This window comes from Natrix helvetica, assembly GCF_964273705.1.
Source record: "Natrix helvetica genome assembly, chromosome: 1".
NCBI classification, from domain to species: Eukaryota; Metazoa; Chordata; class Lepidosauria; order Squamata; family Natricidae; genus Natrix; species Natrix helvetica.
The window spans coordinates 170464989-170486007 of record NC_138548.1 but is presented as its reverse complement, the minus strand read 5'-3'; the positions used below and the strand labels follow the sequence as shown (position 1 = coordinate 170486007).

The following is a 21019-nucleotide window of genomic DNA, read 5'->3' as shown; positions in this document are numbered from 1 at the left end:
TATTGGAAGACTTCTATGATGTCACCCCTTGTCCTTTTCTCCATTAGACTATTCACAGTCATTCATCATATGATTCAGCCTCCAGCCCCCTAATCATCACTGTTGCTCTTCTCTGCACTTTTTCCAGAGTCTCAACATCTCTTTTGTATCATGGTGACCAGAACTGGATGCAGTATTCCAAGTGTGGTCTTCTCAAAGCAATGTATAATGGTACTAACACTTCACATGATCTTAATACAATACAATAGTAGAGTTGGAAGGGACCTTGGAGGTCTTCTAGTCCAACCCCCTGCCTAGGCAGGAAACCCTATACCGTTTCAGACAGATGGCTATCCAACATCTTCTTAAAGACTTCCAGTGTTGGGGCATTCACAACTTCTGGAGGCAAGCTGTTCCACTGATTAATTGTTCTAACTGTCAGGAAATTTCTCCTCAGTTCTAAGTTGCTTCTCTCCTTGATTAGTTTCCACCCATTGCTTCTTGTTCTGTCCACAGGTGCCTTGGAGAATAGCTTGACTCCCTCTTCTTTGTGGCAGCCCCTGAGATATTGGAACATCTTGATACTGTTCCTCTGCTGAGGCAGCCTAGGATTGCATTGGCTTTTTTGGGGGGCAAGGATGTTGGAAGAGGCAGAACAAAAAGAAAGTGCCAAAGAGGGACAAAAGCTGCAGTTTACTGATGCTTATTGACGGTGAACTAATGATGATATTCTCATGAGTGCTGCAAGGGAATTACAGTATTGTGATCTGGAACGAGCCCAGTGTTGCCTTCTTACCTGAAGAGAATTCAAAACTACGTCTGCTACAAGCCCAGGTTTAGGTCTTGATTACTGCAGAAGAAAACGTAAAAAAGTTTGAGGCAAGAGTTTCTAGACTGCAAAGTGGCAGAGTCTGTCAGAATTCTACATGTTATGGGTCATCTGTCAGAGAGCTGCTAGAAGCTCCTGCCCTGAGCTAGGTGGCCTTTAAAGTCTCTTTTAATTCTGTGATTCTGCAGTTTGTTTTTGACTTAGCCTGATGAGCAAACTCATTATGGCTTACTACTATGCAAGAGTGTTCAGCCAAATAAATAAATGGGTCCGGAGGGGGTAATTGCAAATATGCAATGCCTCACCCCTTGGTACTTGTGTCTATGTCTCTGCCTCCCTCCTCTGTTCCCAAAAATCTGGTCCCCTTAAACATTACCAGAAACCTCTTTTATTGCCCTTATAAGGGATAATGTGATTTCACTGAATGTGACAAGGCTAATAAGTTTGCACAATACACTTTAACAGAACACAAAAACTGAGTCAGCAGGAGGATAAGAGAGGATTAGTTTTCTCCCCAAATAGCCTCAGGCTTGTTTTAGTTTAAACTGTTTCCCCCTGCTCAGCTGGGTCACGTGAACCTGGAAAAAAGAGGTAATGTGAGATTCCGTCTCCTTCTAGGGACAAGGGCCTAAAATTTGAAATAAGGTGGGGGTGGGTGGGTGGGTGGAGGGCATCTGGCTTTGCTTTTCACTCCTACGCAGGGGGAAGGTGAAACGGAAAGGGACTGGGGATGGCTAAGCCTACCATCACCATATCCAGTGTCTCTAACTCCAATTGAGCCATGGTGACACACTCCCTCCCTCTCTCCCTAAGTTTTTAAGGGTCTGAGATCTCAGCCAAGATGGCTGCTTCCTTTTTAATAGACAGAGGTCTGTTTCTGTCGTCGTCGTCCCACCCCCCCACCCCCGCCACATCAATGTCTAAGTATTCTCTGCAGGACAAGCAGATTTGTGTCCAAGTGTGCAAATATAGTTAGGAGTTTCAATAAGGAATCAAATGCTGCTAATTGCCCCCATCAGGCTGGCTACTTCATACATCGCCTTGCAGAGTATCACAAAACATGTTGGGCAAGTGTAATACATTCTTCTCCTGTTAAGTATCTTTATTTGTTCTGGACATGTCACAGATGCTTGATCTGAAGCTTGCATCTGCTGAAACCGTCTGCTTTGGGAATGTGGCTTCTAATAGCGTGCCTTCCTGCACGAAATAAGTATTTTATTTATTTGGCTGAAGCAACAAGTCTTCCTTCCTGGATTTCGTGACAGATGATCTTTGACTGGAAATATCAAAGAGCCTTGGAACAACTATGGTAGCATTTGGTTAATTCTTTGATTTCTAGAAAAAGGATCAAACCTTCCTCGGGGAAATTTTAAATTCATTATATCCAGGTAATGTTGCTATAGCATTCAAAGAGCCCATTTCTAGTTCTGAGATCATTCCGTGGATATTCTAAAAAAACAATACCTGATGTGTGATGGCTGAGGGACTATACCCAAAATGACTGATAAAAGAAGATATTTAGTAGAAAGTAAGTATAGTTCTCTTCACTGTAATCCTCCCCCTATTTTATTTGTTTTCCTAAGTCATATTTCCAAACAATATTATGGGCTAAAATCACCCATCATTTCCCCCATCCCCTAAAATGACATCTGATGGCATTTTGTAAAGACAATACTGGAAATGGCTACCAACTTGAAACATGCCGATGTCCCATATTTTCAATAAATTAAAAAATAATAAGAGGAAGGTGGGACAGGGAGTGCAAGGACATTGAAGGAGTGTCTGTAATGGCATGAGCATTATGCATATGTATTTCTGTGCGAGATAATCAGCAAGATGGCAATGCAACTCATCAATGTCACATGCACTAGAGGCAATTTTGATCATGAGGTTTTGTCCTTCATTTTGCAGATTTTGATCTCCCTCCCTCCAACAGATGTCCAGGTAGGTGTCTCTGTTTTATGTCTCTTCCTTAGAGATTCAATGAACAGAGGAGCCGACGATAACTGTAACTATTTATTAGCCCAACTGAAACAAGTAACGGAATCAACGAACTCTCCCATCTGACAGCTCTTTATAACCGACCTGTCAGACGGACAACCAATAGGAACACGAGGCTCTTCCCTCGAGCCGGCATGCACGCGGTAACCAATCAGAGGACACAACACTCCTTCCCCCTGGACTGCACACGCATAATCTTGCAGATATGCAGGTCTTCGCTGTCTGCGCTGGGAACGTCGCAGTCCGGCCTCGTTGGCAATTTGAGGAGGAATGTTGTCCCTCTCTGGTAACCGTACAGGAGGCACTATCATAACGGACAACTATCCATTCGAAGCCGATGCTTCTTCAACTGGTAAGACCTCTGCCGAGAACGGAACGTGAACAGATTCTCCGGCGTTGTCTTGGAGGCTAGCGATGGCCGGATTTGGCTTCAGACCTAGCGTCATCCTCGTCTCCCAATGGCGCAGTTGATTTATATGTTGCTGCCATTGTTGACCATCGCAGAACTGGACCCTGTTATCTCAGTGATCCATCCAGGTATCCACTTAGGTTGTCCCGTGAAATTCTGCGCAAATACCCCCTCCCCCATAGTAAAGATTCTAGGAATGTCTAATTCTAATGGGCAGCGTGGTGAATAAGTGGGATGAAGTCTGTCCAGGGTAGTACAAAGCCAGCGTCCCATGAGAATCTCGGCCGGGCTTTTGCCTGTAGTGGGGCACAGTGTTGTGTGTTGCGCTAATAAATAGGTAGCTATCCTAGCCAGCCACGGTGTGCTTCCCATTTGGTTTAATGCCTCCTTAGCTGAGCGCACAGCACATTCTGCTAATCCATTTCCAGCAGGGTGATATGGTGCTACCTGTGCATGTCGTATTCCCAACCCTGCTGGATATGCTTAGAAAGTAGTCGCTATGAATTGTGGGCCATTGTCGGACACTAATGTGTCCGGCAACCCATGTGTGGTGAACAGCTTGTCTAGGACGGCTATAGTTGCTTCGGACGTGGTGCTGCACATGGGGAATAACTCCACCCACTTTGACAGTGCATCGATGACAAGGAAGATAGTTTGCCCTGACATTGGACCCATGAAGTCAATGTGGATTCTACTCCATGGGGCAGATGGATTGTCCCAGTCCCTGACAGGAGTGGCGGCAGGCGCTGCTCAGACTTGTTGACACGGTTGACAGCGCTGTACCCAGTCTGTGATATCACTGTCCATAGAGGGCCACCAGATGTAGCTGCGGCTGAGGCCCTTCATTCTTACTATTCCTGGGTGACCCTCATGGAGGCGGACTAGCACGGCCTGCCTCAGCACTTTTGGAATTACTACCCGACAACCCCACAACAAACATCCTTGCAGTACCGACAGTTTCTCTCTCCAGTGGTGAAAGGGAACGAATGCTACCCCCACAGGGGTCGATGGCCATCCTCGGCGTACCCAATCCATCACTTGAAGGAGGATAGGCTCCTTCTATGAATGAAGGGCAATATCAGTTGCTGAAAGGGGCAATTTGGTCATTAAGTAAACACACATTGTTTATGGGAGCCGGGTCTGTTACTAGAGTGGGCAACGGGCAATGGCTCAGAGCATCTGCGTGACCCATTTGCTTACCTGGCCTATGTTGTAGAGTGTATGTGTAAGTGGTTAGAAACTCTGCCCAATGCGACATGCGGGGTGATATGATTTGCGGAGTAGGATGATCCCCTGCTAAAATACCTAGCAGTGGCTTATGGTCCATCACTAAGTGAAATGGATAGTGATGGAACCTTTTTACTCCCACCACGTCTGCTAGAGCCTCTTTGTCCATCTGACTATAATTACATTCAGCCTTTGATAAAGTGCAGGAGTAAAAAGCTATAGGAGCCTCCAGGCCATCCGGGAATGCATGGCTTAATACGGCACCAACCCCAAAGGGGGAGGCATCGCATGCCAGTATTAACAGTAAGCGCTCATTGTATTGCACTAATACCAGTGCTGTCGTTAACAATTTCTTAACAGCCGCGAAAGCATGTGCTTCACGGTTGGTCCAACTCCATGCAGTAGAGGTGTCTAACAAACGGAGGAGGGGTTCTGCCACTGAAGCCTTGTGCAGAATGAAACTTGAATAGAAATTCAAGAGCCCTAAGAAAGCCTGTAATTCCGTCCTGTTGGACACCACTGGGCCTGCGTTAATAGCCTCCACTTTCGCTGGTGTGGGGTGAATGCCCTGGCTGTCAATTAAATACCCCAAGAATTCAATTGTGGGCACTCCTAACTTGCATTTTGATTGCTTCAGTCAGAGCCCTGTGCCCCTGAAGCGGTTAAATACCTGCCTAAGCGTTTCAACAAGTCGTGATCGACTGTCAGCAGCGATCACAATATCGTCGAAATACGGAATGACCCCAGGTATTCCATGGAGCAGTCGCTCCATGAGACTCTGGAATAACCCGGGAGCGACGCACACTCCAAACTGGAGACGATTATATTTGAATGTGCCGTGGTGTGTTACAATCGTCTGCACAGCCGTGATCTCTGCATCTACTGGTAACTGTTGGTAAGGTTGTGCCAAATCTAGCTTTGCGAAAACCTTACCCTGACCCAGTGAGTGCAACACATGTTGCACTACTGGGACAGGATAAGGGTGCGCCTGTAACACCTTATTTAATGTCGACTTGTAGTCAGCACAAATTCTTATTGAGCTGTCCGCCTTCAGAGGGATTACGATGGGGGTTTCCCACTTTGCGTGGTCCACCAGTTCTAAAACCCCTTGCTCCAGTAATTTGTCTAGCTCGGTGTCCACTTTGTGCCTTAGGGCCAATGGAACACGGCACGCTTTAAGCCGAATGGGTGCCACCTGAGGATTGATGTTTAATGAGATTGGTGTGCCCTTATATTTACCTAGGGATGGTGAGACGACATTGGCAAATTCGTGTGTCAAAACCTCAAATTCATCCCTCTGGATGGTGTAATGCACCCCGGAAATTGAAAGACCTAGTGCCCTAAACCAATCAAGGCCTAACAGAGAAGCCAATGGCTTGGACACTACGATTAGGGGAAGTTGGCCCCCAGCGTCCATAGTGCACATTGAAGTTTCCGCAGCTGATGACAGGAATGGGGTTTCCTTGGTAGTCCCTCAAACAGCAGCGGGCAGACAGCAGCTGGTTCCGGCGTAGGGACAACAGGAGGGAGTGCAGTGCATCCCAGGACATGATCAATTTCACTGACCCGGTATCCAGCTCCATGGGGCAGGGCTTGCCTTCCAGTCCGATGGTAATGTGAATTTTGCTGCTTCTGTTCCCGTCCGTGGACCATCCCCAACGGTCCATTCTGATGTGTTGTCATTATTAATGCTAGCACAGCAGTTAGTTTGGTGTATACTGGTTTTGGCAGTATTTGGGCGGCTAACAGGTGACCTGGTAGACCTATTGTCTGGTAGCCAAGCCCAGCACACACTAGCCAGATGGCCTTTTTTGCCACAACGCCGGCACACGGCTGATTTGAATTTACATTGAGACCTAAGGTGTTTGCCCCCACAGCTTAAACACCCTTTCCAATCTCCTTTAGGTGTGGTTCCCCAGTTGTTAACTAGTTTAAGGCGACTGACATTGATGTCCGCCTCAGGGTCATCCTCTAAGTTTTCATTCTGTTGGTGTACCGATGATGCTTGGGATGCAAGTTTAGCAGCCAAATTGTAGCGCTGAATCTCCGAGGTTGATTTTTAATCTATTGCAGTTGCTCGTGCCTCATCAACGGCAATTTTCAAAGTCAATTCAGATCTTGCAAGAAGGCGGCGTTGCGGACGCATATCATTAATATCGTAAATAAATTGCTCCAGCAACGCCTTTTCTAGATTCCCAAATTCACACTGAATGGCCGCAGCCCTCAGACAGGCAATGAAGCAGCTGATAGATTCCCCTTCCGCTTGCGTACATTTACGGAAATGGTGTCTGCGGGCGAAGCGGGAAGGCGTGGGGGCATAGTGTGTCTTCAGTTTAGTCAGCAACAAATCCCAAGGTATAGCATGAACAGGAGTCAGAGCTGCTAACGCACGGGCCATTGCGAACATGTCTGGGCCACAGTAACTTAGAAAAACCCCACTCTTCCTTTCCAGAGAGAGCCCAGTTAAGGCTTTGGCCTGAATAAAGCATTCAAATCATTCAAGGAAAGCCTCCCACGATTCCTTCTCTAGTCTAAATTCTGCAAAAACGTTTGCAGTAGCCATCGTTGATAATGTAGGTGGGTCAGTCAAAAACATCTTCGTTGCCAGTTTTATGTCTCTTTCTTAGAGATTTAATGAACAGAGGAGCTGACGATAACTGTAACTATTTATTAGCCCAACTGAAACAAGTAACGGAATCAATGAACTCTCCCATCTGACAGCTCTTTATAACCGATCTGTCAGACGGACAACCAATAGGAACACGAGGCTCTTCCCTTGAGCTGGCACGCACGCGGTAACCAATCAGAGGACACAACACTCTGATACCTGGATTGACCACTCTTGTTCAAAATGAAAGACCAGGCATCCATTTTGGGCCTATTTGATTCATCAACCAGAAAAACAAATACCTAAGTTATTCTCCTTGTGTTTATTTCCCAAATAGGTAGCAATGAAAATATATCACTGCATGTAACAGCTACCATCATAAGGATATTTAATGGTTGTATCACTTTATGATGGTATCATAAATAGAAATTTATGGTGAAATCACATTTGAAATGCTGCACAGAATTTATACTTCAACAAAAAATACAAATATTCAAAGTGTTTCATCTAAGAACTGTGTACAGATCTGGTTTAAACTTTTTTTGCTGGAACTAATAGGTCTGTTTATTTCTGGACTGGTGAAATCTGAGGAAGGGAATAGGGTCCTTTAGCTCCTTAAGATGGCTGATAGGACATGTTTGGTGATTAATGCCACTTTTAGGGAGGGTAAAATGCCACTGCCCTTGAAGGTGGTGGTGTGCCCTCTTGAAATCCAGCCATGTTGGGCAACTTCCATGTAGGCTCCAACTTTCCCTTTTTAGGAGAGGGTAGTAGTATGGAATCAGTGTTTCAATGTCTGCTCCACAAATACTTGGGGCGAGGTCTTTGAGAAACTAAGGGCAGTGGATGGATGGATGGAGTTCAGACACAGACACATTTTCCATCACTGGATGCTTGGAATTTTGAAAAGAAGCATCACAGTTAAGAACATATTCAGGAAAAAAAATCTGACAAACATTAAATATCACAATCCTGAAATACAGTTTATCATAAACTCGGGTTTACAATACAATCATGGAGTGAGACATGAACTTTTGTCAGTCACAGTGTAGCTCTGTATCTGTTCTGATTAAAAGGGCTAAAAAGAATAGCGTTCTTTATTTGTAAATTTTACAACTGATCTTAAAACAGAATTGCCATTCGCACACCAAACGTTTATAAAGGTCCTCTTTGTAATACATAGAAGTACAGGCACCCAGGAACAGGTAGAGTTTATATATTTTCTCCAGACAAGTTGTTTTAGCTTTTGTGCCTTCACATATATTTGACTCCCATTACTGTAGCCAATAACGGGCCCACCTCACAAATGAGTTCAGGCTACTTACATGAAGACTTCTTCAAATGCAAGCCCAATTAATCAAATATTTATTCTGTGTTTCTTCAATTGCTTATTTTTCTTCCAGTCTAGTATCCAAAAGTATGACTACATACTTAAACATTCAAGAATATAGGAGTGTTTTCCTACAGTGTAGAATCTTTGGCCTAGATTGTATCATCAAGGAGCTCAAAGGTAGATAAGCCTAAGGGATCTTCCAAACCCTGTCATAAATCAAGTTTCCTTATTAGCAAAACCCATTCTCAGGTATACAGAAAATAATTTGCAAATCAATTTCTAAGAGTAAAAGTAAATGACAGGCAGATTTTTCTCCCTCTTCCTGCAAGGTAGCATTTTAAAAGATTTTTTACATTATTGAATCCTGTACCCCAAATAGGCTATATGAGAAACTGATGAACAAAAAATTTATCAATAGATGTAGCCATTTTGGCTATTATTTTCTATTACAGACCAAATCATATTCTTGTTTTGCTTTCTATTTACCAGCAATGTCTGTAACCTTAGCCTTGGAAGAAGCATATCTGGAAATTTTATAACAAGATTTGCGTTCCTAGCTCTGCTATCCTTGATTACATCTGGGTATGGATATTTCAGATTATGGAAGTACATATATCCTTCCTGATCCTTCCATATGCAGAAAAATGTTACACAAAGAAGAACAATTAGGATGTAGTCACCAATAATTGACCTCAACTTGAGGGCAGATAATCAAAAAAGCTGTAAGTGTGAAAAGTAATGTCCTTATCTTAAAACAATACTGCCAGTAATCTTGTGTCAATATCAAACACACTTCATTTTTAAGTAGAGAAAGTTTTTTTTTTCTCAAGTAACTAGCAAAGAGAGTTGCAAGGAAAGGTGTGAGAACAAGTGAAATATAGACTTTCAGAACCTGAAATAGATTTCATAATTTTATAGGTCTTGTTGGCATCAGACAAGTATTATATTGTATGGGTATGCATCAAGGAACTGCTCTCAATCCTTGAACAAGTCTAATGAGAATATCTCAACTAGGTTCCCAATATTACAAGCTTCACAATCAGTAAATGTTCAGAAGGCACTTGAAATATAGATTTATGTTTTGTAATTCTGCTTCTTAAGACATGGGAGTAGGCTGGCAACAAAGCACACTGCACGCCTCAGATGCAGGTTTGACTATCCTGCTCTAAAAAAACAGAATAATTCTGTTGTGGCACAAACTGAAAAAGGTGTACTCTGAACTGGGAAAATTCCATCCAGATATATCTTTTTATAGGCTTGCTTTTTAAAATGTGTATCTGATTTGATGTAAAAAGCTTTAAGCTGTTCTTCGATAGTTGCTTACCTGGAAGCAAATTTTGCTGAAATCAATAAATTTCCATGCCAATATTATCTCACTGATCATAACAGAAGCCACGAGGGGTAACCCCTCTGTTCATTAATGTTCTTAGATATATTATTACAATCTGCAGAAGGAAACTCTTTAGCCTGGGATGAAAAACCAAACTGCTTTAGCTTGCAACACTGCAACCTTGTGCGTGTGCTGCCAGGTGCTGAATCGAGTCCACTGTATTACCCTAGAGACAACGTCATTGCTCTTTGAACACTTACAGTGGAGTTCCACAAAATGTTCCACCAATCCATGCATGGTTTTCTCTTAACTGCCATGCACTAGAATCTTCATGCAGTTGTTCATGATGATCTGAGTGCTCTTCAACATAGTTGGGATAATTCATATTCTACACAAAGAGGGTTGAATGTTAAAGGGAATTGATCATTCCTAGATCTTTAGCTTACTCAGTGAATCCTTGACGAAGCGCACTAACAGTAAAACCTTTTTCCCTCAGAGACAAAACCAAAGTTCAGTCTTTTTTTCCCCTCAGAGATGAAGAGATTTGCTTAGTCTTTCTATCTTGAAGAAAAGACTATTCACCTGCCATCTTATTGAGGATCTTTTTTCAACACAGGAAAAGATGATTCTCTAGAGTACGATTGGAAGGTGGAAAGAAAAAAAGGGGGGAAAATCAACCCAATACCCATCAAGTCCTATGTCCATAAGAAGAACAGCCTTCCTGAGATGAAGTTAGGATACCAAACTGATTGCTGGAGTTGACGTCTCTGATACTAAATGTGTAGACTTTGGATGATTCAGAACATGTTCCTTAATAGTCGTAGAAGATTCACGTGCCCAGGAATTTCAGTGCATTTCCTTTTCTTCTTGAGGAACATGATCTGATCAGGCCACTGCTGCAGATTCACTATGATTTGAATTCTTAACTTCTTAAGTTAGAGTTCATCCTGGTTTTCAGAAAAGGGAGGAAAAGAAGAGAAAAGATGATTAAGCGAGTAAAATTATTGCATTTGTAGTCTCAGAAACCCAACTTCTTCTCTCCTACCTACTACAGGAATATCAGCTGTGCTACAACTTTAAGAGAGGAAAACTCTTTTCTTTATTAACTTTGTTGCAATGTATTAAATATTTCCTAGTTGTTCAATATCGGTCCCTTTCTTCTTTGGATTAAATCTTATGACTCACTCTTTTTCCTGAACATACTGTTGTGTTATTTTTGCAATGATCTCCCAGGTTTGGCAAAGGACTCCCACATCAGATTTTTGTATACTACCACCTGTTGGGCTTCAGTTCCATTCAAAGTCAGACTTCTTAACTCCTCCAATCTACAAATATTTGAAATGATGCAGCCTCAACCATGAAATGTTGAAGTTGAAAAAGGAAAGGAAATGTAAGAATGCCATCCTTTAGAAAGAAAGTGGTTTTTTGTTCACAGGATGCATTTTTCCAGGCTTGTATTACATGGCGTTTTTGCTTTTTGGCAATTTGCGCATACAGCAACCCAAATTCCAGTCACCAAGGCCAATATATCTGAAGAGCATGAAGAAGGGGTTCGTATTAGTAGTTGATCATCCAGTAAGGTAGGACACCCAAATTTCAGTGATCTGATCAAATATTCAGAAAAGTTATTCGACCTTCAGGAGCAAGTACTACCATATCTGGGCTATAAATATTCAGGAAAATCTCTTTCTTAACATCTAATCATCACACTGAATTTTTTGCAGGCCAAATGTGGCAGCTCTATCAATTTCAAAGATACTGATGGTATAAGACAGCGATGGCGAACCTTTTTTGGCTCGCGTGCCACAAGTGGGGGGAGCGCGGGGGGGTCGTGTGCAGGCGTGCTGCACCCATAATGCAACGCGCGATACCCCAGTGCGCATGTGCGTAAAACGCGCCCCTCCATTTTTACATGCTTTTTTCGCCCTCCCCAGGCTCCAGAGGCTTTATAGGAGCCGGGTGAGGGCGAAAGGAGCCTCCTCTGCCCCCCCTGGAGGCCCTCCGGAGGCTTCAGGGAACGTCCAGAGGCTTCCCTGAAGCCTTTGGAACACTTAAAACCACCTTCCGAGCAAACCGGAAGTGACTTCCGGGTTGCTCGGAGGGTGGTTTTAAGCGTTCCGAAGGCTTCAGGGTCCGTCCGGAGGCTTCCCTGACGCCTTTGGAGCGCTTAAAATCACCCTCCGAGCAAACCGGAAGTGACTTGCGTGCCCTGACAAATGGCTCTGCGTGCCACTTGTGGCACACGTGCCATAGGTTCGCCATCATGGGTATAAGATAATAACATTAAGATACAGTATGTTTCTGGAAAAATAGCTTCTAAAATATTGTCTACCTTTTTTCTGGAAGACTGTTTTTTCTTCTTTTTAAGGGTTTCCACTTTCTCCATCAGTAGTTGGGCTATGACTTTTGCATCGTGACTTTCAATCTGCTCCCCCAAAATATTTTTCTTTAAAAACAGAGCAAAAAAAGAATGATCAGCTCTGCTCAAGATACATGCACATAGAGAAACAAACAGATTTACAGGTGGTTTAATAGTAATGTTTGGTGTTGCTTATGTAGGAAATGTATATGAAGGCTTGATACTGTTGTCTTTGGAAGAACAAAGTGATACATATAAATAAAGAATAGCTTAATATTTGGGCTGTTGGCCTGAGTTCCAAGCTTGGCAATTTGGTTGCAAACGTTTTGTCACCATTCGAGGAGACATTGTCAGTGCACTTTGAATTGTGCTCATCTGTCAGAGCATTGGCTTTTTTATGTGATGCAAATTAGTGTGGATGTTGTTTGTTTGGCTACTTCTGAGTCACGGTAGTGGAACAAACAACATCCACACTAATTTGCATCACTCTGACAGATGAGCACAATTCAAAGCGCACGGACGATCTCCTCTAATGGTGACAAAACGGTTGCAACCAAATTTTCAAGCTCAAAGCTCAGACCAACTACCGAACCGAGCTACTTATAATCAAATACATTTCATAGCTTAATATTGAGAGATCAGGAGTAAGAAATCCCCCCTCCCCAACCTCTTTTTGGCTTACAGTCCTTAAAAGGTGGGTTTATACTCAGTGAGTGGGGCTCTGCATGACCAGGTACATTTTATTGGATGCATTTCTAAAATAGCACAAGAAGAATTTTTGGAACAGATATTAATCTAGACATATGTATTTTCTGAAAACACTTGTAAATGCCCACCCTATAGCTATACCTTAGCAAACCATGGCTTATTAAGATAAAGAACCAGGCATCTAGTACCACATGTCTACACCGGAAGGTGGCATTCCTGCAGGTTTTCATAAAAGAGTGACTATAGCAAGATGGCACAGGTGTTAGCCCTCAAATATTCTAGTCTATTCCTTGTAACTGCTGATGTAGATCGCTTACCTTTGTTCCTTGATAAGGATAAAATTTAACTGTGGGATAGGCTCTGATGCCAGCAGATTGACACGTATGAGCATAGGCTTGGCAGTCAACTTTGCCAGCTTTCACTTTTCCTTTAACAGTCTTTTAAAACGGGGAAAAAAAAGAAAAGGAGCTGCATGTTAAAGTCCATTAGCTTAACAATTAGTTTTACTACTAAACAATTAGGTGAAAGTAGATACCTTGTAATTCATTCATTCAGGAATGCATGCTTTTATAACACTCCAGTCTCATAACTTTATGCAGTTAATGCTTCTGTCATCCCAAATAACTGATTTCCTAACTAATCAGTTCTCAAGAGCTTCAAAATCAATGGATCTTGGTTCAGCCATTCTCAACTTTTTAGGCTGTTTCAAGGAAAGGAGAGAACTCCCATCCCACCCCAAAATGTAGCGCATTCCTCGCTTGAGGATTTGCCATAAGAGGATTTGTTTGTTTGGAATGATAAAGTAGTTCTAGCATTACTAATACGGACATAAATCAACCAAGCAGATCCTGGGAAAGCGGCCTTTGAACTATCTATTATACAGTGAATTCCTGTGAGAAAGTCACACTCTTGTGCTTGAGCAATTGAAACTGATTTTCAAAGTTCAGGTTCAGACACTTTCTGTCCCACAAACTATCCCTGCTCATGGCCGTCGTCTCATTTTTTTTATCCCACCTTTTTTTATATACCATATAGATTTCTGGCTATTCACAGATGAGCTGATCTTGGCTTATCTGCACATAAATACAGTAATTCAAGGTGGCAAAAATGCCTCATACTCCTGCCTCCTATACTTCCCCCAACAATCCTATGAGGTTAGTGGAGCTGGTCCAAAACCACAAAACTAGTTTTCAAGGAAGGCTTAGAAGTGACAATCTTCTGGTTTCTAGGCCAGCACTTTAACCATCAAACCAAATAAGCCAATGACGGTTCCATTGCTTTTTCCAGATGTTAATGGAGAATTTAGTTGCCATAAAAGAACTGTGCTTAGATAAGTACCATATTTTTTGGAGTATAAGATGCACCTTTTTCCCACAAAAAAGAGGGTGAAAATCTGGGTGCGTCTTATACACTGAATACAGCATTTTTGACTTCCCGAAACCCCGCCCCCTTTTCAAAAATGGCTGTGCATAACCTTCCAGAGTGCTCCTAGGGGCTGGGGAGGGCAAAAATGAGCAAAAAATGGGCCGGGTTTTGATCATTTTTGGGGCCCCCTCCAGCCCCCAGGAGCACTCTATAAGCCTCCTAAAGGCTATGCATGCCCTTTTTTTGACAAAAAATGAGCCTGTTTTTGGGAGGTCTGCAGAGTGCAAAAACTTTTTTTTTTTAATTTGCCTCTTCAAAATCTTGGTCCATCTTATACTCCCCAGCGCATTTTATACTCTGAAAAATATGTTATATTGTCAACATTTCTATTTCTGAGAGATAGACTCCTTTTATTGTTTTGCTTCAACTGTCATTGCCAGGTTTTGAGTTTTGAGAGACTATATTTAAAGTCATTGGTGCTCACTAATGACCTTAGCTAGGTTGACACTACCTAAGTGTTCATTGTGATATTAGGAGCATCATGATGGTGCTCATCAGTGATGTTGGTCACTGTTGATGTCACCTAGTTAAGTAACGAAACATCCACACGTAAATAACCCAGCATAGAGAACACTAAGGACTCCACATTTCAACCCTGAGCTACATGTATTTTCTTCTGTGGGAGACTGTATTTGAATGAGAAAAATAATCTATAGAGGTTAAAACGCTAAATATCCTGGTTAGGAGCTAATTTGGGGGTCTACATCAAGTAAATTCAATTGAACAAGTATTTTCTGATGATGAAAAACCGTAAGAATTTACCTTTGCTAGTATCTCAAACTCTGGAGCAAAATTTTGGCAAGGGCCACACCAAGGTGCATAGAAGTCAATGACCCAGTGCTCCTTTCCATTCAGAACTTTATCACTGAAGCTCTGAGGTGTCAGGTCCAGAGACACTTGTGGCAGATAACTAAAGAAACAGAAGAGCCATGGGATTCCAATGAAATTAACAATGAAGTTAGTACCTTCACGTGAAGGAGTTCAGAGAATCTCCGAGTGCAACAAACAACTCAATAGTCTTAAAAGCAGAGATTCATGGAAGTTGACTTGACTGCACATTCATCACCATCAAAGATGAAGAGCACCTACTGAAATACTGATCAGCCTGAGTTTCAGAAAAAATGTAACATTTTACTTTATTTGAGTGAAGAATTTCCTTTGATTAATTAGGATCTTCATAAAATTTTGAAGATCTCCAACAATTTAAACGCTGAATCAACTCCAAAAGTTTACTCATCAAAAGAAGTAGGGTAGGCCGGAATGTCTGGTTTTAGAAATGCATTATACAGTTGCCTACAATATAGTATGAAAAGCATTGCTATAATCATTGCTATAAGCTCCCACATTTCTAAGAACTCTTCATCAGGCAAAGTGATTTTTTTTTAAGCAAACAAAAAAAAGTTTGATCAAGTTGTGAACAAAGTAGAGCTAAGCAACTCACCCAAGTGCCCATCTTCGCAATGAATAGGCATCTCGGTGCCAGCCATTGTAGCTACTGTTGAAAGATATATATATATATAAAAAAACCAAAGTTACCTTTCTACTAGAAGATTCACTTCTGAGAAGGACTGCATAAAAATATCCTTACCCTGAATCTGACTAATAGTGTGCCCTCATCTGGCATTTCATACAGCAGTCATCCCATATAGATGCTATTAAGATCTTTTTCACCCCCATGTATCTAAACATCTTTTAAAGTCCCTACACTAGCGTGTGTCAGCACATCTCAAGGCAGGAATTCCACAAATGCGTACTAAATATAACTTAATAATAAAAATGGTCCAGAAAACATTTATTACAAAGAATAACAAAGCACTACACTACATCACTGTGCTCATTTAATTTAGTTAATGATGAGATCCACACTATGAATAGTGACATTTGAATATAAGTTCATATTATACACTTGTTTTTTGTTAAATATTTAAAAAGAGTGATCAAAGTACTATAGATTCTATTATACAAATATTGAGCAACAGGACCTCAGAAACAAACAGAAAAAGATATTATGGAATAATTTGTCTGAAACGGTATAGGATTTCCTGCCTAGGCAGGGGGTTGGACTAGAAGACCTCCAAGGTCCCTTCCAACTCTACTATTGTATTATTGTATTATTATTGTATTAATACGTAAGGTACAAATATAGCACCTATATTCAATTCTTTAAAGGTTGTACACTTCCCCTGTGGTTGTATTCTGCAGCTGCTATGCAATCCTGGAAAAAGATGCAATGATATAAGGAGTTGCAAGTAGCAGCTATATTTTACATTTCCAGCCATGCCAAATTACTAATATGCTTTCAGTTATGAAATAGTACATAATAATAATGAATAGGGTTTAATCCAAATCACTGAATTTTATATTAGACCATCATTATTTTCCCCATCTGGACAAATAAATACCGTATTTTTTGGAGTATAAGACGCACCTTTTTCCCTCAAAAAAGAGGCTGAAAATCTGGGTGCGTCTTATATGTTGAATACAGCATTTTTTGCCTCCCGAAACCCCCGCCCCCTTCACTAAAATGGCCGTGCATAGCCTTTAGAAGCCTTGCAGAGTGCTCCAGGGGGTTGGGGAGGGCACAAATGAGTGAGAAACGGGCCGCTTTTAGCTCAATTCTGTACCCGCAGCCTCCAGGAACACTCTACAAACCTCCTAAAGGCTATGTATGCCCTTTAAAAAAAAAAAAATCGGGCCCATTTTTGGGAGGTCTGCTGAGTGCAAGAACTTTTTTTTTTAATTTGCCTTTTCAAAATGTTGGTGCGTCTTATATTCCGGTGCGTCTTGTACTCTGAAAAATATGGTTCTTGCTTTGATCTTCAATGCCACACATACAATAAAATGCATGCAAGCATTTTTAACTAAAGCATTTTTGCATGAATTTAGACTTGAATAAGAACAGTTGCATTACTCACTAGTGCTGATAAGAGGAAGCTGATTTTTGCGGGAACAGCCTTATTTCAGGATAGCCTTGAATTTTTTCTTGATGACACAGAGAAAAATATTTTTGGCAGTCCACACTACCGACTACAATCAGTCCATTCAGCAACTAAAACAAAGCATTGGATTATTCTAGTTGAGTTGTAAAAATTGCTCCAGTAAACCATCCAAACATAACTGCGATAAAAATATGTCTTTTTAAAAAGAAAACCTACCCAATTACCTTATTCAATAGCTTGTCCTCTGAAGAGTTTGCTAAGAGTTTCTCCCCAGGCATGTACCCAGAGCTTGAGTTAGCAAGAAAGAATAGGTAAAGGTAAAAGTTCTCCCACACATGTGTGCGAGTCGTTCGGGGGAGGTGCTCATCTCCGTTTTTAAGCCGAAGAGTCAGCACTATCTGAAGACTTCTCCGTGGTCATGCGGCTGGCATGATTAAATGTCAAAGGTGTACGCTGTTACCTTCCCACCAAATTGGTCTCTATTTTTCTACTTGCATTTTTACATGCTTTCGAAATGCTAGGTTGGTAGAAGCTGAGACAAGTACGCGGCGCTAGGGTTTCAAACCAACAAACTGCCAACCTTCTGATCGACAAGCTCAGGGTCTTAGCCACTGAGCCACCCATTTCTATACTTTCAGTATAGAAAGTATACTGGCATGAAATCTGGTAGTCTCCTTTGTCACTCATTGTCGTCCGTCTCTATAATTTTTTTTCAACTCACTCAATTTCCCTCCACTGTATCAGGAAACAAAACCTTACTTATTTTATATAGCTTGAGGCTGTTCTTTGGCAGTGTCGGAATAAGTGGAAAGATACCTCTTTAACACCAGTACAACTAAGGACAACTTAAGACTATCTCACTCATAGGCAGGATAAGGGATGAAACACAGCAAAAAGAAAAAGAAAAAGTAGCTGTCATGCATATTAGCGCGCCAATTACATACATGTTAGAAAAGGCCCCAGACAATCTTTATTTTTGCATGGATTTTGGTTAAGACACCACACTGGGTGTAAAAGGAAAGAATGCACACTTCTCTCCTTTTTCCAAAATGAAAAGCTCCTGAATTACATGAGCCTATGTCTTAGGTGGTGAACTGGAGTTTTTACATGTGTATAATGGTTATGGAAGGCTCAATAGCTAAGATGCTGAGCTTGTTGATCAGAAAGGTCGGCAGTTCGGCGGTTTGATTCCTTAGCGCCACGTAAGTGAGTTCCCGTTACTTGTTCCAGCTTCTGCCAACCTAGCAGTTTAAAAGCATGTAAAAAAATGCAAGTAGAAAAATAGGGACCACCTTTGGTGTGAAGGTAACAGCGTTCCGTGTGCATTTGGCGTTTAGTCATGCCGGTTAAATGACCACGGAGATGTCTTCGGACAGTGCTGGCTCTTCAGCTTTGAAACGGAGATAAGCACCACCCCGTTAGAGTCGGGAACGACTAGCATATGTGTGTGAGGGGAACCTTAATGGTTTTGGGGATGATAGTAAACCAAACCTTTAGGATCTTGTTATGAAAACGAACTGAAGATAAAATGGTAGCAATTGGATGAACTATTGCTGATGTTCATCTAGCTAAGTTTCTCCAGTGAGTTTCTGATCCCAAATTTGCTTGTAAAAAAGTTTAGGGGGAAAAGCAATTTGGAGAGGTCTCTTTGTAGCATTTTCCTGTTCCCGAAGACAATATTTTGCAACTGTTGTCAACCAGCCAAGAGGTTATCATTTCCCCTGTGTTTGCATAAGTTAATACTCTTCTTCTGGGTTTCTTTTCTCTGACATTCCATGCCATGAATAGCAATGCAATATTCAAAATAACTGAGTAATTTAAACAGACCAGAACCATAAATCAGATATGGAATTTCAATAATTTCAAAAGAAAAGCATAACCCTATTCAATGTCTATTTTCACTGCACTTAAAAATCTGTTGCACTATTCCAATGAATTCAAACTATGGAATTAATTGCTGTGGAATATCTGTATCCGCTACAAAAAATACAACGGATAGGAACAAGCAGGTAACCTGCTTGTCTCTCTGTTGGCAACATTTTATTTACTCTGACTGTGTGGGTCTTGACTCCCAATTTGAATAGAATGGTTTGCCTTCAGAAGTTGTGGGTGCTCCATCACTGGAGGCTTTTAAGAAGAGTCAGGACAGCCACTTGTCTGAAATGGTATAGGGCAGGGGTCGGCAACCTATGGCTCTGGAGCCGCATGTGGCTCTTTCATCCCTCTCCTGCAGCTCCCTGTCCCTCCCAGCAATTGATAGGGCTTTCAATTAGGACAGGTAGAGGAAAAACAATTCCGTGCTAGGAGGAGACTCTATGGTGGGGGAACCAGACTTCCAGTCGGCGCCAAAATTGAATGGGGAGCTTCCGGTTAGGACCTTTGTGGCTCTTTGAGTGTTTAAGGTTGCCGACCCCTGATATAGGGTATTCTGCTTCAGTAGAGGGTTGGGCTAGAAGACTTCTAAGGTCCCTTACACCTCTGATACTCTGTCTTTGAGCTTGGACCCAGAACCGGCTGATGAACCTTTTACAACTCTTGGACTTCATCATTTGATCACTCTTGTACCAGCTCTTTCGGATTGGAATTTTAAGGCAAGCTTTTGGAGACTTGTTTCCTCTGCTCTGGGCATGTGTGCAGTTGCACTTGCATTTCCTTTTCCTTTTGTTTATTTATTTCCTAGATATATCAGTACAGTTTGCAACCACCTCTCTAGGGGTTTGTGTATGCTGGAATAGGACAGGAGTGTTCTGACCTAGGCTTCCCCAAAAAGCACGAGGCAGAGTCCTGGTCCTGACAAAACCCCTTTTATTAAACAAATATGAATTCCTCTCATTCACATTCAGCAAGGCCTGGCAAACGGTCTTTTCAAAGGAATATTTATGACTACAGACCTTATCTATCTTGGAAAGCTGCCATGTAAATATTTTTCAAATGAGGTACTGTGCAAGGAAAGACTGGGCACAGAGTCTCTGAGATTCACAGACAGATCTTCACACTCCTGAAATGAATCTAACAACCGAACAAATTGTTTTGTGCAAAAGCCTACTCCCCTTTCACTCCTCTTTTATTTCCTATGGGAGGAGCCAATCATCTTCCACCTGTGACTTTACTCCCAAGCCTACCCTGATTTCTGAGTTGTTCTTTTCTTCTGGCAGCTCTGCGCATGCGCACACTGGGAGCAGGCTTTAGCTGTTCCTCTGCCTCACTGCTGTCTAGCTCTGTAGGCATCTGATCACTGCCAGATGGCCTCAGCCCCATCTCTGCCCCCGACGCAGAGACCTCGTCCAAGCCTTCCCCAGCCTCCAGGACTGGTCCATGCTCTTCCCCAACCTCCTCACTGTCCGATTCTGCTGCCAGCTCTGCTGTCGAGCCACGACAAGGAGTTTGTTTATCACAGACAATAATACGTAAAAAATTATGATAGACAAAGTATATTAATTGATATGGAACACTGAGGGAGTTTCCACGGATGGTATTTTGGGAAAAAAGACAACTAAAAATAAGCAAGATTTTCTTTTACCCTTGCCATCTTCTTCCATTCTGGCATTAAAGCTTGGCAGGGACCACACCACGGAGCATAAAAATCAACCACCCAGATTTCGTCATTCTTCCTTTTTTTCACTAGCTCAGCGAAGGTATCTGGTGTTAGGGAAATCACTGAGGGGTTCATAAGATCCTGAAACACAGAATGGAAAAGATTTAATCAAATTCCTTTTCAAATGTATCAACCTTCACCAACCATACCAAACAGGGCGAGGCAACACTGCCTCTGGGGGGATAGGTAGCGCTTCTCATGACTATATCAAGGTTTAAAATTGGAAAAATTGGCATTATACAGTTTACATTTCCTTCCCTGTAATTGCTTATTACCT

The 21019-nt window shown here is 42.0% G+C and overlaps 1 protein-coding gene across 3 annotated transcripts in view; it reads right to left on the bottom strand.

Annotated features, from left to right (window-relative positions):
* Window positions 1–7126: 7126 nt before the first annotated feature.
* The window catches only part of DNAJC10 (DnaJ heat shock protein family (Hsp40) member C10), a 40504-nt gene continuing 26611 nt past the window's right edge, over window positions 7127–21019 (bottom strand). For all 3 annotated transcript variants that reach the window (XM_081940906.1, XM_081940905.1, XM_081940907.1), the window contains 7 exons: window positions 20668–20823; window positions 17124–17257; window positions 15650–15703; window positions 14971–15118; window positions 13101–13220; window positions 12049–12162; window positions 7127–10663 (listed from right to left, as the gene is read on the bottom strand). In XM_081940906.1, coding sequence (XP_081797032.1) covers window positions 10652–10663; window positions 12049–12162; window positions 13101–13220; window positions 14971–15118; window positions 15650–15703; window positions 17124–17257; window positions 20668–20823 — 738 coding nt within the window. In that variant the 3' untranslated portion in view covers window positions 7127–10651. The remainder of the gene's footprint in view (window positions 10664–12048; window positions 12163–13100; window positions 13221–14970; window positions 15119–15649; window positions 15704–17123; window positions 17258–20667; window positions 20824–21019) is intronic.